Source organism: Scardinius erythrophthalmus (assembly GCF_964197995.2).
Source record: "Scardinius erythrophthalmus genome assembly, chromosome: 8".
Lineage (NCBI taxonomy): Eukaryota > Metazoa > Chordata > Actinopteri > Cypriniformes > Leuciscidae > Scardinius > Scardinius erythrophthalmus.
This window is the reverse complement of record NC_138228.1, coordinates 22,134,153-22,161,056: the sequence shown is the minus strand read 5'-3', so window position 1 is coordinate 22,161,056 and position 26,904 is coordinate 22,134,153. Positions and strand designations below refer to the sequence as shown.

Genomic DNA, 26,904 nt, shown 5'->3' with positions numbered 1-26,904 from the left:
AGATCTAAAACAAACATTATTTTCTTCTTTACATCTTCTAGAAAAACAGTCTGATTGATTTGGGACAAAAAAATAAACTTCAGCAGGTGGTGTTAAACTGCTAAAATAACCAATGGTATGATTGGTTCACCTTGACCCAGTCCTCCATGTCCCCGTCTTCAATAACCTCCAACATCTCATGCTCATCGATCGTTAGTTCATCGGGTTGAGAGGCCTGGGAGAAAGAGAGAGGTGAAAAGACTATTGAGCAATACAAGGCCAACTGTGTGGGTTAATATTTTTCCAGAAACCAGCAGACATTTTAGCAGAGTCCCAGACACAACCATTACAAATAAGAGAACGGATCCTGGAAGACACTAAAGTGCAGGGGCATTTTTAAAATATTTATTTTGGCGGCAGTATGAAGAAAAAAATTCCAGCATGCATTATAAAATGCCAGCCTGAACTGGCTGCGTTGAAAGAATAAATGTGAAAGCGGTAAACTGCAGCCCTATTACAGACCACTGTCAGCATTTTCAGCAGATCGGTTAGGACATCATGTTATGTGAATCCTAAATAACACAATTAATATTCATGAGCCAAGCTGCTGAGCAATAAACTCCCTGAGGAGAAAAGATGTTAACAAAATAGATGCCATCTTTGACTAATGTTATTGCTAAGCTAATGTTTCTAAATATATTTGAAAATTGACTAGCTTTTAGTTGTTAGTATAATAAACAGAATAGGGACAGACACTTGAGACTTATTTCAACACTGTCATCTGTGTTATAACAAAATTCAATTCAAAATCAAATTTAATTAACGCCAGAGTGACTGACATTTCTTCAAAGTTTGATTTTCAGATGATATGTGCAAACTAGGTATTTTAAACAATGTCATATCTGTGACTTTGATGAGGTTTATTACATGTTATTTTAGTACTATTAATACTATTATAGCATTTATCAATATTTTGCATTTGTTGACTTTTTTTTAATATATTTAGCTTTCATTTTATTTGAAGTTTTAGTAATTTTGTTATGTGCTTCTGTCACTTATATTATAATTATTATTTTAAATAGTTCTATTTAGCTTTTATTTCAGATTTAGTCATTTTAGTACTTCAACTTCAACTTATTTTCAGTTAGTTGCCAAGGAAACATTTCTAATTTTCATTTCAAGTTTTTTAAGTTTAGGTTTTTCATCTAATATTTACATTTTATTTTGTTTCAGCTTTATTTCCATTAAAACAAGTTTGTTTTAGTTACAAATAACACACATTTCAGACTGTTCCTTTTTAAATAAATAAAGGTAATTTTACATTCTATATTTAATTTAATAAATGCAAAAGAAGAAAGAAGAGCTATTATAGAAAGTGCTTTTGTTTATGGTAGTGGATTAGTTAAGTGCTTGTGTCTACTTATTACAAATTAATTAGCCAAATTTTTCCAAGCAAGTTTTTTGTTTAAAATTTTATGTAAAATGCATAATAAAAAAAACATCAATTAAAACCGATTTATTAAATTGTATTTGAAATAAATATTGATTATACATCAATATTTATGATTCAGTAAGTTTCAGTTTTTCATCAAAATTTATTTTATTTTATTTAAGCTTTATTAACATAATCACTGGTCGCCACAGTTTTCAGAACATTCGTTAACCCCAGTTAAACGTGTGAATTTACCTTGTACGAGTAGAGCACCTTGCAGGTGAGCGGGTAGTTCCTCAGGGTTCCTGAAGGACTTGAGCTGCTGTCGTCGTACGTCTCCATGTTCTCTTCTAATTCTTCTCCTTCCTCTCTGTCCAAATCCACTGTGGTCTACAGAAACATGACAATGCGTGTCACTACTCTGACAAACGCCACGGCTCGCTTGTTGATTCAATATCATTCAACAAACTTTAAAAAGTTTGCCTGAGGCTTTCTTTTTGGGTTAACGTACAACTGCATGGAACAAACAGCTCAAAAGACCAGCGTTCCAGAGGTGTGGACTCTACCTAGTTACCGCCCACCAATCTCATTGGCCTTGTGGGGATCAGGAGAACATTTTTCCCCAAGAGACAAAATGTAGCAACGGAAAAATCAACAAAAGACACAGGCATTGGACACTCATACCTCCTCAGTTGTTCACTGTATCTCACATTACTAGTTTTAACTGGTTACAATACAGGTTGAAAACTGATCCTTCAGTGAAGGTCAAGAGAACTTTCAGTGGGAGTCTGACCCATGAGGCCAGACGAGGTCATTGTAACCTGTGACCTGTAACCTGTGATGTGGTGGGCGGTGACTGATATACAGGCATATCTGAAAATGTTCAGAGCTTATAGTCATCATCAACATAAATTTGATCACAATCTCGATATAATATTGTTTATCACCCAGCCCAATATTAAACCACAGTCAGAGGTCAATCTGTCTACGCTGTGGGCTAAACTCTGGCACATTATTAAAATTTCTACTGTCTTAACTAAAATCACTCAATCTTTACAATTACCTTAATGTACTACTCTATAAGCTATGTTCACACGTTAGTATTATCACGCTTTACTCAAGTACTATGGCGTATATATAAAAGTTATGCTCAAATTTCACTTCAGATTACAGTCAACTTGCAGCAGTTCACTGATGTTCGTAGTGCGCAAAACCATGGAGCCCCTAGAAGAAAAGGTGGAAAAAAATATGAGATGGGAGGAAAAGTAACAAGTTATTTGCAAGAAGTCTCTCAGGGAACGCAAACGTTTTTGTGAGGGAACGTAAAGGTTTTGCAAGCAAATGCAAAGTTTCTACAAAGCTTCTCACAAACTACCTTGTAACCAATCAAGTAAACGTGCGGGCGGTCTTTAGCAAATCATTAACTGTTCTCAGAAGCAGGAGAGTCTCAAGAGAAGCCAGGTTATCCTGGTATTTTTTTCTGTTGATATGAAAAATCAGGTACATTTAGCACTATACTGCCCTACAAAGGCAAAAGACCTTAAGTCGCTAGAGTGTGGAACTGAGAAAAATGACTTTAAAGATTTTTAGTTGTCCCGCTTAATTAATTATAGGTAGGACACTGGAAATTTGGCAAATAGATGTTTTAGTAGTGGAAATTATATACATAAAAAAATCTTGAGCTCAAACTTGACTTTTGACCACTATTTTAAAGTTACTGTACTCTGCCTTTGTATTGTCAGCAAAAAGTGAGAGGTCATACCAAGGCAAAAGGCAGTAACTTCCACATTATCAATATTTACTTGCTGATCACCATTAACAAAATCATTATAGTACACACCTGTATAAAATCTAGTGATCATGGCATTTATTTTGTATGATTTACAATTATTTATAGCCATCTACTTATTGCTATCCTGTGCTTTGGTTGCATTCTGATGGCATTATTAATACATTTGACATGACAAAATACCTCCTATTAGTCCAGCGTTGACTCGACCGCGTTTAGGGCGGGGCTGAAGGCGAAGTTTTGGCACTCTGCCAGCTAGTTTGCGAGCTTTAATTCATGGATGTATTCATCTGATACGGCAATGTGTAACGTTTTTCTGTCAACTCTGCATAATCCTTCGCGATCGTAATCGCACGTTTGTCGATGGAGCAGACCATACTAAATGTTCTGACCGCTCTGAGGACATCAGAAGTTAGAGCGACTGATGGCAGCTGTACAAAGTACACAGGATACACCGTAATTTAAATTTTAATGGACATTAAAACAAAGGCAGATAACCTTACAATCTGGTAGGTAGCATTATTTGATTGAACACCGGCACCGTAACTTCATATTGACGCGCGGCTAAACAAAGGCAGAGCACCGTAACTCGTAATTTGAGAGTTCCAAAACAAAGCCAAAGAGCGGTAACTGATGTTACGGTGTTCTGCCTTGGTTTCTCATGGGCTTTTGGAAGTTACTGTTAAGACAAATCATTATTTTCTCGAAAAATAAACGGAATTGATTCAAGATACTTATCCACATGATAAAGAAGGTCTTGAATGTGTAAAAAATATAAATAACTCATTTTCGACCAAAAACGAAGTTACGGTCTTTTGCCTTTGCACGGCAGTATAGCGGGTGAATTATGTATATAATTTATATTATGATGTCATGATGAACTATATGGCTTTCTCCACTGACGTTGAGCTGTTCAAAGCGTTTCTAAGGATACTGATGTTTAGAAGGCAGCTCTCTGACTCTGAGATGGCGAATGGGTTTATGTAACATTAGCAACACATTATTAGCTGTTTGATAACGTAGTCAAGCCAAAGGCTAATCATATTTATTACCGTTATATGTCCCATGTCACTCTTCCACTTCTTCTGAATCAGTTTCTGGTTCAAACATGTATGGCTGATTTAAACCAGTGTTTCCACTTGCCATTGTTCAACATTTACTACAGTGAAGTTGACAGAGTGGATCAGGTGTTCTGAGCTGGTGTGAGTGAGTGGAGGCGGGGCTAATTAGCATATTCATGGTTCCGTGAATACTAAATGAAGCAAGGGTTTAGAGTTACATTCAAGCTATTTTAAGGCACAAATACATTTTTTCACAGGAAAAAAACATTTAAATGTATAATTTTTGTGATTAAAGGTGAATTTTAAGGGATGAAATGATTGACTACAGGGGGACTTTAACAGATGCTTTTAATCAGAAAAAGTGAGAACAAGATAATTTTTTAAGGATAATAGGAGCTATTATAGGAAGTGCCTTTGTTTATGGTTATGGATCATTTGTGCTTGCGGAAGAGTGTCCTTATTTATTATATGAATATTTAATTTACTTGTACATTGTATATGTATATGTGCCAATTACTGCAAAGACCACAGCAAGATCTTCCTCCGTCTCGGAGAAAGATCTTCTGCTGAAATGTGCACTAGTGTGTGCGAATAATTAAAGTAGGGGATGTGAATATATGTAAAGTGTGCACCAAAATATGAAACAATAATATGCATCAAATGTGCTTTAGACTGTGTAATTGGCTATTCTACCATGTGCTAATAACTCACCGTCACATCCTCTAGCGTCTCAAAGGGATTGTTCCCTCTCTTGCTATGATAACACAAACACATGTGTAAAGGGTCTGTGTGTCTGTATCTGTTGAGTTCAGGGGAATGTTTTGCTGCTGTTATCAACATTATTTCTCTCTGACTGACGGAGATGCTGTGGCATACGGGCTAAACTGTTTAGTTAGCAGGGTCTGAATACAATGACGCTGACAGAATCAGGAAGGGTCAGGTCGGGGAGGTCGGACTAACTACTGGGCACCAGGGGTGTCATTCATAATAAGGATGTTGTAAAGCCGCAACTTCCTTAACTTTCAATTGGAACTGATTACACAGGTGAGAAAATCTGAATGTCAAACCACTTCATAGGGACTTTGATTTTTGATAAAGAGAGTGCTCACCGAGATAGAAAGGTCATGGGTGGTGAGGGTGGGTAGCGTCGCCCAGCGCTCATTCTCCAGCTCTTCCATCACCTGGTTCATGGCGCTCTTCAACCACGTATCCACAGAAACGCCCACCTGACGCAGAAGGTCCAAACGCGCCTCTGCTTTCAGCTTTATCGTCTGAAAAAGACCAACAGAGTAAAAGATATATAAATTGTTCTGTTTATACCACTGCTTACATATACTGTAATATTCAAGCAGCAACTTGTCAGTTAGTCGTCCAGTGTGGTTTAGTTCAGTCCAGGATGAAATAAAGATTATCTGGAACTAAATTTAACATTAAATATAAATATTAAATGAAAAACTTAGAACTTTTTTTTTTTATTCGAAACGCTGCTAAGTTGAAGTACTAAAATTACTAAAACTAACACAAAAAAAGAAAAGCTAAATAGGAATATAAAAAATAATAAAAATATCAAAAGCACATAAAAATCTTTTTTTTTTAAAATTGTTTAAATAAAAAAAAGCTAGAAAGCTGGAAGACAGTTTGTCCTGTTAATACAATATCTTACATGCATACTGTACAGTAGTATTCAAGCAGCTACTTATGAATGAATTGTTAACTATTAAAAATCATTTAAAAAAAAAAAAAAAGTAGTAAAATTTCGCTTTGGTAACTAAATGAAACAATTATGCTAATGTTTAAGTACTGAAATTACAAAAAAAGTGACACAAAAATAAAGCTAAACAAAAGTATATATAAATAATTCAAATGACAAAAGCACATAGAAAGTTACTAATAAAAAAATACTTAAAATAAAATTAAACTGAAAACAATTTTAAAAAGATAGATAAATAGACTGTTCTGTTCATACAACAGTTACATATATTGCGGTACTCAAGCAGCAACTTCTGAACAACTAACTAGTTATCCAGTGTGGTTCAGTCTAATCAAGTGTTGATATTTTTAACTAAAATCAAAACTATTAAAAATAATAATTTTTGTTAATTGAAATAAATAATATTTTTATAATTATTTAAATTTTGAATATTTTAATAAAATGAGAAATGTTGCTTTGGCAGCTAACAGAAATAAAGTAAGTTGAAGTACTAAAATTACTAAAACTAAAATTTTAATAAAATTAAAAATGACAAAAGGCAAATAACAAAATTACCAAAACTTAAACTAAAATGAAAATAAAAAATAAAAGTAAATTCTAAATATTAATTACAATAGTATAAAAACAATACAAAAATAACACTGGTTCAGTCCAGGTTTACCAAACTCACTCTCAAAATGCAATTCTGGGTCCTGGAAATGTAAAGGGTGTCAGTTTGATCATTAAACGTGGCTGTCACAAACAGTAGCTGTCAGAAAGTAGCCTTGAAAAGCATAAAAGCTGCATTTAAAAAAAGACCAAATAGCGTCAGACAGAGGAAAACAGATACATTAAAAACTGCTGGTCCCGTCGCTGAAGCTCGATATCCAAACACAGGCCGTTGAGCTCTCAGAAGTCAATGTCTAGGGTAGTTCTCCTCATTAGACAGGTGAGGCGTCTGATCTCAGAGGAGCGTACAGCTGTCCTCGCACTTCAGCTTTTCTCATTATTAGGCAAAGATGCAAATTAACTTTCTGAAGACTCATCAGTTTCAATTTACCGACGACAAACAGCATTTGGAAGCTGCTTCGGAGTAGAACTACTATGTACGACTTTCATTTTCATGTAATTCTGAGGGGACAAACATTTTCAAAGGAAATAATTAAAGTGCAATTATACTTTTAATATTTGTTGATGAGCAAACACAGACTCCTCTGGCACATTGCCTGGTGCCAAATAAAAGCTTACCATTTCCAAACTTTGTTTCATTCCTTATTCTGCTTGTTGTGTTGTTAGTGCTTGTCCATTAGTTCTTAATGGGGTTATTAAATATTTAATGGTCTGTAAGAACTAACGATAATTTGGCTTCAGTTGCTCTGAGTTCAAGAGGAAAAACAAAGATGGTGTTTTATCTACTACATACATTGTCTATTAAATTCTCAGCGAACGAGTAAAGTACAGTTTTACTGTCATGAGTTAGTCTCATGCAAAAATGTAAATTCATTTACTCACTCTCACATTGTTCCACACCCATTAACTAATGTGGAATTTGCACTTATGCATATTCAAATTTGGAGGGATTGTATCAGTTACAAGACATGCAAGGACCAATTTGTTTGGTGTCAATGATGACAAACCAGATGCGATGCATCATAAAACGGCAAGTTTGAATGCTAGTGTGCATTAGACTTTAGAGCGATGTTGGAAAGCATAACTATATGACTTCTGAAGACTTATAGCATTTAGTGGTTCATTTACTGACTGTTTTTGAGTTTGACATCTCTATTGTATGCTGACAGTGCATGGAAAATACTTTTCTTCGTCATGAATAAAGTCGTCATTTGGGTTTAGAGCCACATGAGGGTGATTAAACCATGACAATTATCATTTTTATGTCAACTATTGCTTTAACATATAAGAGAGATCACAGGCTGGGCCAGCAGAGGGCGCCACGGCTGCTGGAAGTCATGTGTAAGGACATGGCAGGACATCTTAGAGGAGAAGACATATTGATCAGACAAAGAGACTGACAGCCTGTCTCTGAACTGATCAATAGAGAGAGAGAAAATGCATCTCTGTCTGGAAAGGGAAATGCATTCATTACAGAAGGAGAGTGGGAGACGTTTGGGACATTATTACTAAGTACCTCTGCCTTTTTCTCTGATCTGCCCTTTCCTAAATACAAACGTAAACTATCTAACTCGTGCACTATAAGACTACTGATTGCTTTGAGCGAGGATATGTACAATCTCTTACTGTAGTGTAAAAGTAACGTGAACATCCTCCTATCCTTCTCCTTTGGTGTTACTCGGAAGAAAAAACGCTGTCACAAAAGTGAGTAAATGGTGACAGACACGCGGCACACATCACCTCTGCTTTGCGGATGTTCTCCTTGGCCTCCTCTATTCGGAATTCCAGCTCGATCCGGCTTTGTTCCGTGGGCGGAGTCCCGAGTGTCTCACATTCCTCTAGAGCCTGCCATAAAAGCAAATTACCGTTAATCAGCTCAATTCAATTGGCAAGCAACCAACGTGAAAAAAATAAAATAAATCATGGCATCGAATCACATTTCCTGCCACTAATCTAACAATCAAACAAGATACAATCACAACATTCAACAGAATCATTTGTGGCAGTATCTGTTCTACCGCTTTTATTTCATGATAATTAAACATAATAATATTGCAATACAAAAAAATATTAGATAATATTGTACTGTAGATACGAAATACTGCATATACAGTCATTAAAATCTAATAAAACAGTTCAAATGTAAAATCATTGAACTCACTGAATTGTAATGCACATAAAATAAAATAATAAGAGATCTAAGGGTTAAGTGTTTTTTTATTCTTTTAATTCTCAGTCATTTGTAATTAATTAATTTAAATAAAATAAATAATCTCAACAAAATTTGTAACAAATTTTTACAAGATTCACCACTTACAGATGTTCAAGTGTGTGTGCGCACGTGCTTTATAATAGATGTTGTTTTCGAGTATGAATGTGCATCCAGCGCCTCTTACCCGTTTGTAATGGATGATGTTTTTGTGTTCGCGGGCCACACGTGTGGCCCATTTCCTCGCCTCTTTGTTGAGACTGTGTTCTTCGGTGGTTCCCGTCTCCGATTCTAGCTGTCGACTCTGAAACACACACACACACAGTTAACACAGCAAGACACACCTGTCGGAATCACAGGTTTGAGATCAGAGTGATAAAATAGTGAACTCATTACATGCACAATTACAAACAGAAAGAACAGATCCAGGAACAGAGTTGAGGACATTTCACCATCTGAAGCACAATGGATTAATCAATCAACTTAAATCCAAATGAAACAACCTGAGTCGACTAGTGGGAAAAGACGGTGAACAAACGTAAGGTCTGAACATAGCGCAAGAAAAAGATGCTTGATTCTTCAATCTAAGGATATGAGATGCTACATAATTGCTTTTTTAGGAGGTGAGTTGAGGCTCATTGTGGGACATGTGAATTGCACATAACAGTTACAAAGTCTTCTCAAATCTCAAGTCTGTCTATTTTTCCTTCATCACAGCATCATTCCAGCTGTCGTCCACTAATTGCCAGTCTCTCCCAAGCATCTGTTTATTTCTGAGTTTAAACACCTGAACACAATATAACCCGAGGATGCATTTAGACCGACGTCTCCAATAAGAGTGTGAAGAGTCTTAAAATCACCAGGAATCTTTTTGATTTATCTGGTCTTACTGCAAAAAATGAATCCGTGTACACTACTGTTCAAAAGTTTGGGGTCAGTAAGATTAATACTTCAATTCAGCAGGGACACATTCACTTGATAAAAAGTGACAGTAAAGATTATTTTTTTTTAAATATTTTTCAAATAAATGCTATTCTTTTGAATGTTCTATTCATCTACGAATCCTCGAAAAATGTATAATGGTTTCAACAGAAAGATTAAGCAGCTCAACTATTTTCAACATTAATAATAATAAGAAATGCTTATTGAGCAGCAAATCAGAATGATTTCAGAAGGATCAAGACTGAGGACTGGAGTTGAACTGGATGTTGAAAATTTAGCTTTAACATCACAGGAATAAATGACACTTAAAAATATATTACAATAGAAAACTTTTCTTTTAAATTGTAATACCATTTCACATTATTTCCTGTTTTTACAGTATTTTTGATCAAATAAATGCAGCCTTGGTGTTTCTTTTAAAAACTTTTGAATGGTAGTGCACATTATAATTGTCTTCATAATCTTTCATCAAATGTAATAACTTTCTCAATCTCTGAAATAGCTGTCATATTCTAGCCCTGCTATAAGAGACAACAAATGCAAACAACATCAATGGTTTGTGATGCTTCAGCTGGTATAGAATCATAAGGAATGACTTGCGTATATTGACCATATCTGGCAGTATTGCTGACGACGCACCCTTGCATTTGTGAATAATTGACAGCAACACACTGATCAATATAAATTCAATCAGAGCACTTTAACACAAACATCTTCACTCGATACTGCCACATCAATCTGATGTCAACACTAGCCACGGCTGACAAAAGAGTTTCTTAAAAGGGGGAAAAAAAAGCATCTAAACATCACTCTCCCGTTGAGATGTTTTTGTTTTTTTACGTCTTCCTGTTTTTTTCTCTCGGCGTGACCCTAAGCAGATGTGGTGTGTGTGTTTGAGGCATGCTGGGTTTCCCGAGTCTGCTGGGAAACATGACAGTTTGCAGGGGCTCCATCTGGATCAGAACCCCTCGCAAATGCCTAATCAATCCCATGTGCCTCTGCTTCAAATTCACACACGGATGCTGTCTGGGGAGAGCGTGATGGAATGCGTGCATCTTTGACGCTTTCTGCGTGTCTGTATGATGGAAAATATTGTGTCTGTGTGTATGTTTGCACTGCTGATCACTCCTAGCGACGGTGTCTGAGAGTTTTTGACGTGTCAAACAGTTGACGCTCTAAGGCCGTGTGTCCACCAAAACGTTTTTTCACGCGGCTGGCGTGTTTTTTCAATTGTTTTCAATGGGAGCACCGCGTTTTTAAAACGCCATGAGCGTAGCGAGGCGCTGAGCGTCTTTTTCACGCTGAAGCGCCGAGCGTTCAGCGTTTTTTTTTCAGGTCCGCGAGAGTTGAAGAATGTTCAACTTTTGGTAAAACGCAGCGCTCATCACTGTCACTTTTTACCCAACCGTCCAATCACAGTGGAGGAGGGGCGGGACTAATACCACACCGACCAACCGCGTCCGCCACATTCTGCTTGTACAACGTACGTCAACAGATGACAACAACAAGCATAATAACGGAACAAAATCATTTAAAACAAGAGCCAGAGAAAATTACATTATTTAAAAATACGTTTTTAGCCAGCTGAAAACGCTAGGCGCTCTGCTGAAAACGCCTAGCTGTGGGCGCTTGAGAGCGTTTTGGTAGCGTTGCGTTTTTTTCAGTTGAGACACGTTGCTCGTTATGATACGGAATATCCGTGAAAGTGTTACTAGTATCTCATTTAACACACATTTTGTTTCTGTGTTGATTCTATATTAAAATGTCGATACAATGTAATGTATTTTCTCTGGCTCTTGTTTTAAATGATTTTGTTCCGTTATTATGCTTGTTGTTGTCATCTGTTGATGTTGTACAAGCATGAATGTGGCGGTTGGTCGGTGTGGTATTAGTCCCGCCCCTCCTCCACTGTGATTGGTCGGTTGGGTAAAAAGTGACTGTGATGAGCGCAGCGTTTTACCCAAAGTTGAACATTCTTCAACTCTCGGCGACCTGTAAAAAACGTAGAGCGCTCGCGCTTCAGCGTGAAAAAAACGCTCAGCGCCTCGCTACGCTCATGGCGTTTTAAAAACGCGGCGCTCCCATTGAAAACAATTGAAAAAACACGCCAGTCGCGTGAAAAACCGCTTTGGTGGACACACGGCTTAAGGATTTGACAAGCAAAATACAGCTTTACAGTGTAAAAGCCACTTTTGTAGCATTTTTCTATCCATATTTAAGTTACTAAGGACTGACTGAAACTATTATCCAGCTAATCACAAATAAACAAATAATAAATAGGTAAGTAACACTGATTTAAATTAAAATGGATATGTTATATAAGAAAATAGTCAACAGAGACACAAGACACTTAAACTAGCATAGTATAGGAAATCTGATGCCTGAGACAACAATCATACAGTCAAAAATATCTGAGCAAAGAAAAACACAGACTGACCAATCAGAATCAAGTGTTCCAGTGATGCATAGTACATCAATCTTATTCCAAAGGTGAAGTGTGTAAATTAACCCATATATATTATATTACTACATATAAATTACATAGATTCATATGTTGAACAGTCAAAAGCCCTAACCTTAAAACTTATAACTTATTATATAAATTATATATTTCTTTTTTTTGTTTTGTTTTAAACACTCCTTCGATCTGCTATTGGTTGAGATATATATATATATATATCCTGGCCTGCAAAACAATTACACACTTCACCTTTAAAAGAAATAGCGAAAATCTAGTTTTCAATGATGAAATTTCCCCTTTAAATGTGTCCACTCACAGTGAGTTTAACAAACACACAGGTGCACAGGCTGATGTCAACATGCAAGAAACAACAACAACTGGTTAATGATGGCTGCAGGACACTGATGCATGATGGGAAATCAAGTCCAACAGACTGTGTGGTACCTGCGCCAGAGTCATTCTCATCACACTGACCGCCGATGGCTCAATGTCCACCAACTGCTGCACCGAACTCAGAGTCTGAGCCAGAGAGGAGGGAAAGATGGGCGCGCGCACACACACACACACACACACACACACACACACACACACACACACACACACCACACATCACACGCATGCGCGGTGGGGTTAAGAGAGGGTTAGAAACAGACTGTTAGAGGACAGGAAAACTACAACAGGGTTAGAAACAGCAAAGCAGTCAGAGAGATGCTCAGAGATGTAAAAGCTAACAAACACGATATCTATTAACTACTGAACTATAAGAAGATATAAGGAAGTGGAAGAGGTGGAAGAGGGGGAAAAGAGAGAGAGAGAGAGAGAGAGAGAGAGAGAGAGAGAGAGAGAGAGAGAGCGCTTTGGTAATACAACCTTAAAGTTAGTTCTGGGATGTTATTTTAATAATTAAACACAGATTGATTAATTGTTAATCATTTAATTGATTCAGCTTATTGATGGTTAATTAATCAATATTGTACTGCGGTTCGCAATCATTCTAGCAGTTAGAGGGGAAAAAATGTCTATAAATTCAAATCACGTTTTAGATCCAGATTCCTTTAGTCATCTTAATAAATTAAGTTGAAAAAGTAATAAAGAGAAACTGCAGTTACTAAGCATTGCTAAGGTTTTAGTTCCAATACTGTAATTTCATAAAGATTCTGTACATAAATTATAGTGAAAATTGGGAAAAACGGATAATTCATTAAATTGATTTATTTTAATTTTAACGGTTAAGAAAATTCTAGGATTGTAAAAGTAAAATGCAATTTTTACATAAATAATAATGACAAAATTAAATCACTTGCGATAATTCGCAAATCAACATTTGCTTCAACAGAAAAGTCCCCAAAATAGCACAAACATTATGCCAGACAAGACAATAATATTGACAATACAGTTTTAGAAGCCAATATCTTTTATTTCATTTAATTGGAAAAGAAAAGACTGTCTGGTGTAGATTTATTTGACTGGGATGGATTGATCACCATTTAGCTTAAAGAGCAGTAAGATAATTCTTTATTACTAAATTTACAGCATGGATCGTGGGTACTGTACTAAATTAGCATGATAAATTGTCATCAAGTTAGTTATGTCATTTAACCACTCAAAATTGAAACTGAAGTTCAAAATAGGATAAAAGAATACAGAGAGATATTAAGAGGTTAATGAATGGTTAAAATAAAAAAGCTACCAGGAGTACGAAATCAATCCCAGGCTAAAAATCAATCCCACTCGAGCAGAACTGTAGTTTAACGAGAGGAACGTTCAACAAAATGAGTCGTGATTAAAGCTCGAGCAGACACAGAAGAGAGTTTAATCAGCAGGATGTTACTTCATCATCACAGGAACAAGAAATTCTGTTCCCAGAGACTCTCAGATGAACCAGGCTAAAAATAGAAGGTGATGATGAAATTTGTGAGCTTTTTCGGTGCGGTTGTGAAGTATGTGTCGATGACGCTGTCAACGCTGAATAAAATCTGAAACGTTTGAAGACCATTTCAACTTTTAAATATAGGAGTAGAGATAAGACCAAGAGAAGGACAGGAGGAGAGAGAGAGAGTTGGCTTGCTTAATAATGAAACTAACACAGGTGGATTCCCTGCCATGAGATAGCTTAACCTGAATAAAATTCAGTGATGAATTTGTGATATTCATGTTCCAAAGTTATTATATGACTGAAAAACACATTTTCCTCTACACATACATTACTGCTGAAAGGTTTGGGGTTAGAGAGTTTTTATGTTTATGAAAGAAGTCTCTTCTGCTCACCAAGGCTGCATTTATTTGATCAAAAATACTGTAAAAACTGTAATATTTTGAAATATTATTACAATTTAAAATAACTGTTTTCTATTTGAATACATTTTAAAATGTAATTCATTCCTGTGATGCAAAGTTGAATTTTCAGCATCATTACTCCAGTTTTCAGTGTCACATGATCATTCAAAAATCATTTGCTGCTCAAGAAATATTTCTTCTGTTCAAAATAGTTGTGCTGCTTCATATTTCTGTAGAAAACTTTCATGAATAGAAAGTAAAAAACAAAAACAAAAAAAAAAACATTTATTTGATATAGAAATCTTCCTTAACATTATAAATGTCTTTACTGTCACTTTTGATCAATTTAATGCATCCTTGCTGAATAAAACTATTCATTTCTTTCAACTGGAAAAATAAATGAATAAAATTAACTGACTAAAACGTATGAACTTGTAACATAGGAGTTCTTGATTTGTCTAGGTGCAGTTTATAAACCTGCATGCATGAAACTCACTGTATCACTGTCGCTGGGCTGGAACTGGAAGTCCTGTGCTTTGTGAAACACGGGATTCTCCTGCAGGAACAGCTGTTGGTTGAAGTCCTGCATCACCTGGACATAAAACATAACTATTTAACAAACATGATGCAGGAGTATTTGACAGGTAAAACGTCCCTTCAAAGAGAGATTTCACCCAAAACCTTCTTTTGTTCTGTGGAACATAAAATAATTTTAAGTCAGTGGGGTTTAATGTTGTTCGGACCCGAATGTTCAACAAAATATCTTCTATTGTGTTCCGCAGAAGAAAGAAAGTCACACAGGTTTGGAATGACATGAGGTTCAGTAAATGATGACAGAAAGGTTATTTTTGCGTGAACTATCCCTTTAAGAGCATGTGAAGGAAAAATCCTTGCGTAACTCTCTCTCTCGCGCACACACACACACACACACGTACACACACGTACGTCACAATAGTGGTATGTAAAATTAGACCCCCTTGGCTAGTGAAATAGTGCTCAGCCAGATGTGCCTATCAGCAGAGTGGAGGAATGATGTGTGTGTGAGGGGATTTCTTCATAGGGGAGCCGATAATGAGGAGCTGGCAGAGCGAATCTATTTCTGGGAAGGAAGAGGGAAATTGAGGGAGTGATGAAACTAAGTAAGAGGAGAGAGAGCGTGTGTGACTCACTCGACTGGACTTCTCCAGGAGGAACTGGAAGGTGCTGTGGATTGCTTGAAACACTTCCAACTCGGTCCGACAAAAGGATATCAGATAATCCTTCACATGGTCGTATACGTTCCCCTCCAGACCCTAAAGAGAGACACACACAGACAGAGACAGACAGATCACACATTCTGCGTTTGGACTGAATGAATAACAAATCTCCTTGTGTTTTCAGAAAAGGTCGGAGGTACCAAAGAGAGAAATGTGAATGACAGACAGAATGATAGAATGAACAACAGAAAGTACAACAAACAGAGTGAACGGTAGACAATAGAAAAAAAGGGGAAAAAAGGCAGACTGAATGATTGAAAAAAAATGATTAAAGCACAACAGATGGAATGATAGAAAGATAGAGAATTAAAGGGATAGTTCACTTTGAAATTAAATTTTGGTATGTTTTAGCTCACCTCAAGGGCATCCAAGATGTAGGTGTCTTTGTTTCCACAGTAGTTTCAATTTTGATATTTTTAGGTCAACCCATTTTTGTCTGTCAGTCATATAATGCAGGTCTATGGTCACTGTCTCAAAGAGCAAGCACAGAGTCCAAATTAAAACAATTCCCCATCGTCCAAATTAAACAATTCCCCATCGTAAGAACACATTGATGGCCGAAGATACGAAACGAGCGGTTTGTGTGAGAAAACGAACAGTATTTATATCGTTTTTAGCTCTTATACACAGCCACGTCCAAGTGATCTGAGGGCGCGCGCGCATCCTGGTGTGTGACGTGTATGCAGACTGGTGCATAGATATATACACTAGATCCCGCCTTGTCTACGGCAGTTCATTGGAACGAATGTCTTTAAGGCGACATCTAGTGTATATATCTATGCACTAGTCAGCGTACACATCACACACCAGGATGCAGGTTTTTAGGAGCTAAAAACGATATAAATACTGTTCGTTTTCTCACACAAACCGCTCGTTTCGTGTCTTAGGCCATCAATGTGTACTTACGATGGGGAATTGTTTAATTTGGACGATGGGGAATTGTTTTAATTTGGACTCTGTGCATGCTCTTTGAGACAGTGACCATAGACCTGCATTATATGACTGACAGACAAGAACGGTTTGACCTAAAAATATCAAAATTGAAACTACTGCGGAAAAAAAGACACCTACATCTTGGATGCCCTTGAGGTAAGCTAAAACATACCAAAATTTAATTTCAAAGTTAACTATCCCTTTAAGAATGATACCAAGAATGACAGATAAACTTACAGAGAGAAGGAATGATAGAATTAATGATAGATAATAGTGGAATAAGAAAAAAGACCTATGGGAAGAATGATAAAAGAATTAAGAATGATAGAAAGAGATAGATAAAGACACAAAACAACCGACAGAATGACAAATATATAATAAAATTATGAAATGAAAGAAGACAGACAGAACACCATGATAAAAGAATGACATGGAATGAAATGGAAAGAACGACAGATCGAATGACAGACAAACGACAGAAATAGTTATCAATAAGAATGACCGAAATAGAAAAACAATAGAACGATAGAAATAATAATATATAAAATGACTGACAAATAAAATGATAGAATTAATTTAGACAAAGTGGTAGACAAAACCACTTTGTCAGACAGAAAGAACAACAAAAAGAATGACAGAATTAAACAACAGGCCGATGAAGTGACAAAAGACAGACAGACAGAAAGACAGACAGACAGACAGATAGGTAGATAGACAGATAGATAGATAGATGAAACTGGTGCATTTGCAGACAAACACATCTGCATTTAAGACCGATAGAAGGACAAACGTCTCTCTTGTCTCGGCCCCCTTGTGGCCAAAGCTCAGAACAGACGCCTGTTTTCTCTGGCCTGAGAGACGCTTGGATCAGAGCAGATTGTTCAAAAAGCAGCAGCTGCTGGGAAAGGTTAGCCAGTTCAGATTCCAAGGCCTCAACGTGCAAAAACAAAACTCGAAACCTCTGCTTTCCCCCTCCGTCTCCCTCTTTCTCTCTCACAGTCCCTCCATGTTCACTAGTACTGGGATGGAATGCATTTCGAAAACAGACTTTGATTTGTATGACTGTTTGCTGCGGGTGAGCTGGAAATTATACTCTGGGTCCACTGGGTTACGGCAGGTACCGGCGCTGTCAGGAAGCACATGGGTGTCGTATGCAAGAGAGAGAGGGAGAGAGAGAGGCTGTGCTTCCTTCTGATAGGGTCCCGTCCACCTCCACCCACCACACTGGCTCAATGCGAAATGATTCATTTCCTATTCTTTCAAAGGTGCGGGACATCTTAAGCTTCCTGGTTTTGTCATGACTGTGCATTCCCAAATGTGGCTCTATGCGTGGAAAACTGTAATTCACGTGGCCCGTGGTTAAGAGCACACGGGCACAGCCGCACAAACTCACACATAGACACAACACAGGAAAAGACATAAAGCAAACACAAGCATCAGCTGAACAAACACTTCTGCTGCATTATAAATGCTTCACTTTACACCCCAATGCCTCCTAGAGGGAATAAATGAACCACTCAACACACACACATACACACACACACACACACACACACACACACACACACACTCTCTAAGATTCGGTATGAACCTGGGGTGCACATTTAGCACAAACCATCTGTTGGCTATAAATGGAGGCTATTAAATTCACAAAAAGTTATTTTTATACAATTTTACCGTTTTTAATTTGATGTGTAAAGTCAAGAAAATAATCAACATAACTAAATTAAATCATTAATTATCAATCGTTAATTATAAAGTGTTGTATTTAATTTTCAAAACTACACAGTAAAGTTTAAATGTTTGGTCTTTGCAAGAATTTCTTAATGTTTTAACATACAGTAAAACAGTATAGTGAAATATTATTACAAATTTAAAATATTTTTTTTTACTGTGATATATTTTAAAATGTAATTTATTCCTGTGATGTCAAAGCTGAAATTTCAGCATCATTACTCGAGTCTTCAGTGTCACATGATTTTCAGGATTATTTAGAACAGCATTTATTTAAAGGGGTCATGAATTGAGAAATCACATTTTCCTTGAGCTTTTGACATAAGAGGTCATCATACAGTACTATAAGAATATCCTATAAGTTTCAGAACTGAAAATTTCCTTGTTAGCCAAAAAACAGGTTTTATTGAAACCAATGTCTGAAAATGACTCGTTTTGGAATGTGCCGATTTATGACTTCATAGAGATTTAAAAGAACTCATCTGCAGAAGAAGATCAATATCTTTATAGAGATGACGAGGAAAGAAGAGGATCACAGGACTAAAAATAACATTACCTTCCAAAATATCCTAATGCTAGGAATGTGGTTATTTATTTTCAACAATGTAAATGTCTCAGTTAAGCATTATTTATTTGTATTCGGTACATTTCACTGCGGATTCTTTGGTAAATCAGTCACAATTTCGGCACAGGCTTTGCAAACAGACTTTAACCCTCTGAGGTCGACAAACGCGCCGGCGCGTTTTGCTGGATTTTCTCCACATTGTAGCACTATAAACTTAAATTTCTCCGTCATTTATGGTCATACAGAAAAAATAAATATGAAAAAAGAATCTGTGGTATTTCTACTTTTGTATGTGTCCACTTCCAATCAAATCAAAACATTGTGCTTTTGTAAAATAAAGAAAATAAACAGTGTGTGCGTTCTGCCTCTCAGTCGCGGTGAACTTTTTTTTCTTGAGCACGTCTATAAACTGAAACAAAACTCAGCGAATACTTGTCACACATTTATGAGCCATACACCTTTATAAACATTTAAGTGTGTACTTTTAAATGATCGGATTCAAAACGAAAACAAATATTCTCTGTTTAAGTAATTTGTATAAAACCAACAAGATGTCCAGCTTCTCAAACGCTTCCTAATTATTTTTAATTCGGCCACGCCCACTCGCGCAAAAGATATTCACATGCAAATCTCCACATGGAACGCGATCGCCCTCATTACCTCAACAACAAAACACTTCACTTCACTTTTCGTCGAGTTTGAAAGACGTGCCTGAGCTTACATTGGATTTACATCAGAAGAAGAAGAACGATATTTGAAGACAAGAAAGATAAGGTAAGAAATTCTTACATATTAGTTTGCTATTGTTGCATAAATTTCACATTGCAGTTGAACTGTTGCTAGATATATGGTGAATATTATAATATTTAGACCCGTGTTTACTGTTACTGTGTTTGTGGATATCTGCTCAAACGTAGATATGTATATGGTAGGCCTAACCATAATGTTTTATATTTGATCGCGATCGCGTTTTAATGTATCATATTTTTGATCGCGATCGCGTTTGAATGTATCATATTTTGGAAAAGCAAAACGCTCCAAACGGCTTCATGTTTTTACTATTATCTCATTTCATATCATCATAACGAATGGAAACATTTGAAGTAACATGATAATCAATATATTTTTCTCTAGCTTAGTTGTTACTGAAATCTTTTTGAAAATATATAGGCTGCTATATTGTTATTATTTTATGCAGCACTGCGCATAGCCTATACCTACAAGGCACAACAAACCTGGTGTTCATTATATATTGTTGGAAACATTTGTGTGAGTGTGTGTGTGTATTCTGTGAATTTTAAAAAGCAATTTTAACAAGAAAAATCTAAAATGTATTCCCAAAATCGTGCAGGCCTTTCTCTTGATATCAGCACTTTTTTTTTTTACTTTTTTTTTCAGGGCCCAGATGCCACTGAGTCCTGCTGACTTCAACATTCACAGTACATGTCTCTGTACATGAACATGGTAAAGTGAAAATCAAACACCTTAGAAAATGAAAGGTATGTACAATGTTTTTAGGAATGGCACAAATGTCTCTTTCTTCAATAAGTGCTTTTTTGTTGTGTATCTTTGGATTATGTTGTGTTGTAAATAAATCCAAACAATTTTAAAAGCCATTCTTTTTTAAATCTCCTCATTCTTTGTGCAAGGGTGGTCAGAATGATGGGCCCTGATAAGCTCCTAATAGGGCCGTTAGGGGAGGTTCTTTGTCTTTCTCAGGTGTGGAAAGCTTTCATATTAATGAGGTGATCCGCCCCTTCGCATATTGCTTTCTAACACAAAACACGTCGTAAAATTTTTAAATCAATATATTGTCTTCTCTGAATGAGCAGTCAGGGTGATTCTCACATAGTTTTAGAGCAAATATTCTAGGCTACGTCATACAATTTTCAAAAGTCTTGTGAAGAAATAATCAGTATGGGTTTCATGACCTTATTTCAGTGAGAATTTATTTTTGTATTTTCACAAACCACGCATAAATGTCATTATCTCAAAACTACAAACTTTTACATACATGCTGCTGATATATTATTGTAGCAGAGTTTGTGCTGAATACAGTGTAATTAGACTTTAGCCATGAAAATGTCACAAGTAACAGAAATAACCACAAATGTCAGAGCATGTCAGAACACCTCCAGGGCCCAGAAAACAGCTCAGACCCCAGAGGGTTAATGATATGGACTCAACAGTAATGCGACAATTGGTAACTGTGTTAATTTCAATGCCTGATCTGTGACCAGTGATTTCTGATATGTAATGATTCATGTACGGTTATTGCTGTTTATGTGTCAGTAAATCAAAACAGTGACTAAACGATCAACTTTGCATTGTTTCTCTTAGTAGGATGAAAATAATCTGTTATTTAAACTGTGATTAAATTATATATAGAAAGCGGTCAAAGAAAGCTCCCTTTACAATCTCTGGAGCTGTCAATCAAACAGCGCAAGTTTATCAGTGACTCTCGACAAAACTCTCATTACAATCAAGTTAACGACTCTCTTATTTACATCGTGTTTGCACTGTTAGTTATATTGAAAGCATTCATGCGAGTGCAGAAATTCTATTGTTATATGAGTTATATGACGAGATCACTGCATTCATGCGCGCAACATGTCTGTGATCGGCTGTAATGCTCATCACTGCAACTTTTTATGCCACGATCTAAATATAATGCCACAGATCTAAATAGTTAGCCTAGAAATCTAGACGCACCCTAGCGGCAGCAAAATGTATTTTGCAGCCAGGGTATTCTAGCAACTCTCCATTGATTTTCGAGCTGCAAAAACCTAAATTGGGTCAGGCCAATCACGTCGTGTATGGAGTAGGCGAGGCGGGCTTAACATAATGACGACAGAGTTGCGATGGTTCCCTACTACTTAAAAAACAAAGAAGAGTTGCTGCTTCTGGCGAACAGTCTTTCAAATCGGCTTTGGCCGCGACTCTGGAGGAATTGGAGTTAAGTTTTTCTTTCAGAAAAGAGCACAAAACGGCACTTAAGTCATTCTTAAAAAAGGAAGATTTGCCGGCCAGATTCAAAAGTTGAATCTATCAACTAACGTTAGCTCTGCTGTTGGGAAAACGCTCTGGTTGGTTTAAGCGCTGTCCTATTGCGTGCAGAGGGAATTTGAAAGACAGCCGTTTATCCCGCCCCTCGGATTGAGCCGTGTCTATGGTGAGTTGCCAGACCTAACATCTTGATGTAGGTCTGGCTTGCCAGGCTACTAAATAGTATGCTATAATCTACACTTTTCACTATTAGTTAACCTCGACAGCTGAAATAGTAAAAACATAATAAAAGTTTCGAGAGTGTTCAACATGTAACACGTAGCTATTTCCTATGCAAATATGTCAGCCAATCACAGCAGTGGGCGTTTACACTGAAGTCTCACAGTAGACACACTCCTTCAAACAGAGGCTAAAATCACGGTTGGAAAAATGCCTTTTATTTCTAAATTATGACAATTTTTGATGTACAAATCATACTAACATTATAAGTGCAACCCAAGAAAAATAAAATAATAAAACAATGCAGCACATGACCCCTTTAAAATAGAATATCTTGAAACATTATACTGTCTTTACTGTCACTTTTGATCAATTTAATGCATCCTTACTGAAAAGTAGTATTATTTTCTTTCCAAAAATTCTTACTGACCGAGTTTAAATAGTGATTTACATGCTAAGTTCACTTCAAAGGAAATTCTGTCATTACCCTCACGTTGTTTTAAACCCATAGATACAAGTCAGTAATTGGCCAAGAGATAAAATGAAAAACAATAATATTTGACATAATATGACACTGTCTATTTTCATTCAAAAGAGACATTCTGCCTAAATGTCTCCTTTTGGGTTCCACTGGTTCGGAAAAGATGAGACGAGAAAACGATGACAGAATTTTCATTTTTAGGTGAGCTACTCCTTTAAGCTCTCAGCAGGCGTGTTGTTTGTAGATATGTGCCACATTTTCTCAGAGTTCAGTAAATGTCATCTTTCTATACATACCCAAAGCAGAAGAGTGACACAATGCTGATGGTGTTTGTATATATAGATGCCGGCTGGTTCACACACCAAAACAGGAATAAGGGCTAGGAATACATGCGAAACACACACATATCTCACCTCTTTCCTCACACATTTACAAGTACAAAACAATACAGCGATGACAACACTGCGGGGAAAACCCACTACTAATCTTGAAAGCAGAATTTCCCTTCTCTCTTTCTTCCGATTTTGTGCCGTTAAACATTTAAGACAAAATCAGGACTAAAAGAGAAACCTACTGAAATATAGATACATGCATATCTCCCCTCTTTCCTCACACATTTACTATCTATATACATATACATTCACCAGCCACTTTATTAGGTACACTTGCTCAATCACATGGCAGCAACTCATTGCATTTAGGCATGTATACATGGTCAAGACGATATGTTAAAGTTCAAACTTAGCATCAGATGGGGAAGAAAGGTGATTTAAAGTCCCCCAGCAATCAAATCACCAAAATTATACATGTAAAAAAAATTTCCTTTGAAAAAAAAAAAATTCTTCATGCCTTAAAATAGCTTGAATGTAACTCTACACCCTGTATACACGGATCCATGGATATGCAAATTAGCCCCGTCTCCACTCCACCATCACACCAGCTCAGAGATCCACTCGGCCAACTTACTGAGGTAAACGCTGCACAATGGTATTACTCTTTACAACGTCGGACACATAACGGTAATTAATATGATTAGCCTTTTCCTTGACTGTGTCGTCAAACAGCTAATAATGTGCTGCTAATGTTACACAAACCATGTTCCCGTTCGCCATCTCAGAGTCAGCTTCCTTCTAACAATCATCAGAAACGCTTTGAACAACTCAGAAAATCAGTAGAGAAAGGCATATAGTTCATCATAAAATCGTAATATACATCATTCACCCGCTTTATTGCTTTATTGTTTTGCTTTATTGTGTGGAGTTTGCATGTTCTCCCTGTGTCAGCTCCGGTTTCACCCACAGTCCAAACACATGCAGGTTAGGTGGATTGGATAAGCCAAATTGTTGTATAGTGTGAGTGTGAATGTGTCCCAGTGCTCTCAGTGCTGGGTTGTGACAGAAACCTGTGTAAAAACAGTGCGAGAAGCAGACCCAGCAAATGAGCGGGAATAACGCTAAGAAAGAGAGAGAATTGACTTATGAATTTGCACATGGTTTCTCTTAAAGCAAATTAAAACAACACATAAACATATAAACAACATAAAAACTTAATTTTCACCACAGGGGAACTTTAAGTGTTTTTGAACATTGCATGGTTGTTGTTGCCAGATGGGCTGGTCTGAGTATTTCAGAAACTGATGGTCTGCTGGGATTTTCATGCACAACCATAGGGCTGGGCGATATGGAGCAAAAAATATATCTCGATATATTTTGCTATATCTCGATATACGATATATATCTCGATATCTTTACAGGAAAAATAACCCCCCAAAAACTACTGCAAAAACAAATATGCCAAATACCACAGTCTTTTTTTATTGAAGTGCAAATTGGTAGGCTGTTCATGTAGGAACAAAGTGCTTCTGCAACATAAAAAAAATAAAAAATCCCTGTATACAAAAATAATAATTTAACTGTAAAATAAAGGAAGAAATAATACATATTGCACTATTTTTAATAAACCTGTATAGAAATATCATTACTAATTTTGGCAAATAAATAAAAAAAATGCCATATATCCCCCAAAAACTGCACAACTGTAGAGTAAAACATTAATTAAAAAAAGTGATAAAAATGCATCTAAAAATTGACATGATTGTTACAAAATCACACTGTCTGGGGCCTCTGGGGAACTCAGAACAACTGCTAGCATAAAGTTTAAGGTAAAAATAACTGCCATTAAATTATAGTATCTGACTACTATGCAATTAGATAAACTGTTCATTCATTACATCACTTTACCTCTGTCTTTATCCACCTTTATCTTCTTCTCTTCTTTTCGGCAATGTATATAGCAGAATAGGTAACTTAGGCTAATGCTAATTTATAATGTGTCATGTAAATTCGGCCATCCGTCACAATCAGGAAACTTTGAACGTGTCTAGAGCTGGTGCGAGCTGCCAGGCCCGTTTCTAGGGGAGCATGTTAAGTGTGAGTGTGTTAAGCGCCCTCAAACAAAAGCAATGCGGCGAGAGGCGACGCTACACAAAAAAATACCAACAACAACTGATCGCGCGCGCGCGCTGTTTCTGACGCACTTCAAGCACTCGCTGGGCGGGGAAAGATTGATGTGCCTGACCGGACTCGGGGGACTTGAATGAAACAACACGCGAGGGCGGGGGCGAGCACAGCACAGAGAAGGCAAACAAGCAAATTGGCGAAATCAGAATTAAATATAAACAATATATCGATATATACGATATGTCAAAATCCATATCGAGTTTAAAAAATATCTCGATATATCGTAAATATCTAGATATCGCCCACCCCTACACAACCATCTCTAGGGTTTACAGAGAATGGTCTGAAAAAGAGAAAATATCCAGAGAGTGGCAGTTTTGTGGGCGAAAAATGCCTTGCTGATGACAGAGGTGAGAGACGAATGACCAGACTGGTTTGAGCTGATAAAAAGGCTAAAAAAAAAACCACTTTCTGCAGATGAGCATCTCTGAACGCGTCCACCCTTGAAGCAGATGGACAGCAGCAGAAGAACACACCGGTGACACAATTGGACAATAGGAAGACTGGAAAACCGTTGCCTGGTCCGATGAGTATCGATTTCTGCTGCAACATTCAGATGGTAGTGTCATAGAATAAACAACATGAAATAATGGATACATCCAACATAGCATCAACGGTTCAGGCTTTTGGTGGTGTAATAGTGAGGGGGATATTTTCTTGGCACACTTTGGGTCAATTGAGCATCATTTAAACACCACAGCATACCTGAGTATTGTTGCTGACTATGCCCATCCCTTTATGACCACAGTGTTCTCATCTTCTGATGGTTACTTCCAGCAGGATAACGCAACAGCTCAAATCATCTCAAACTGGTTTCTTGAACATGACAACGAGTTGACTATACTCAAATGGCCTCCAGAGTCACTCCAATAGAGCACCTTTAGGATGTGCTGGAAAGGTGAGAGTCGCATCATGAATCTGCAGCAAATGCGTGATGCTATCATGTCAATATGGACCAAAATCTCAGAGGAATTTCCAGCACATTGTTGAATCTATGCCACGAAGAATTAAGGCACTTAAGAATTAAGGCAACCCGGTACTAGCAAGGTGTACCAAATAAAGTGGCTGGTGAGTGAGTGTGTGTCAAGACTCAGCACAAGCAAAAAGAAATGTTTCAGGCTTCTCAATTATTAAATGAATGACCTTGTATATCTAGTTAATATGCGCAAGGACACCTTAAAGACATTATGTATCTGTAAAGCACAGGAAATGTGTCAGCAACACATAAGAACAGTATTCTGACCTCAAAAAGGACAAATTTCAACAACAAATTTCTCTTGAATGCAGGCCCCACAGACTTTAATTGGAACTGCATTACTATAATTGTGATTTCTCCTTTTTGAATAAATAAATAAACCCTAAGGGACAAGTCAACATTATTTTCTGTGGTAACTGACATCATGCCACAAATACTGTTCATAGAGCTTAAAAAAAGTACAATGCAGAAAAAAATAGAAGATAGGAAAACAGAAGACTAGTATTCCAATGTAAATCTGCCCTGACAGCAATGGAATATATATTAAAGAATATGTCTAGAAATATGACAGATGAGACTACTCTCGTTAATAATCAAGACATAGATATAGAGCTACAGTATGTTGACCATAACCAAGGTTATGTCTCAGCCAATGGGAAATGATGAGAAGGGCTGTATTGAGCCGGTCTTTCGGCAGCTGGGTGGGCCTGAAGCACTGACTCTCCATCCATCAATAATTTAAGCC

General features: G+C 36.9%; 1 protein-coding gene across 4 annotated transcripts in view; it reads right to left on the bottom strand.

The window, feature by feature from the left end:
* fchsd2 (FCH and double SH3 domains 2) overlaps positions 1 to 26,904 on the bottom strand; it is a 120,258-nt gene that overhangs the window by 24,457 nt on the left and 68,897 nt on the right. For 2 of the 4 annotated variants that reach the window (XM_081371954.1, XM_081371956.1), the window contains exons 9-16: positions 15,640 to 15,762; positions 14,967 to 15,062; positions 12,638 to 12,712; positions 8,978 to 9,094; positions 8,322 to 8,426; positions 5,371 to 5,532; positions 1,667 to 1,801; positions 131 to 214 (exon numbers count right to left, since the gene is read on the bottom strand). In XM_081371954.1, the coding sequence (XP_081228080.1) occupies positions 131 to 214; positions 1,667 to 1,801; positions 5,371 to 5,532; positions 8,322 to 8,426; positions 8,978 to 9,094; positions 12,638 to 12,712; positions 14,967 to 15,062; positions 15,640 to 15,762 (897 nt within the window). The remainder of the gene's footprint in view (positions 1 to 130; positions 215 to 1,666; positions 1,802 to 5,370; positions 5,533 to 8,321; positions 8,427 to 8,977; positions 9,095 to 12,637; positions 12,713 to 14,966; positions 15,063 to 15,639; positions 15,763 to 26,904) is intronic. The other 2 variants (XM_081371955.1, XM_081371957.1) reach the window with 1 other exon arrangement.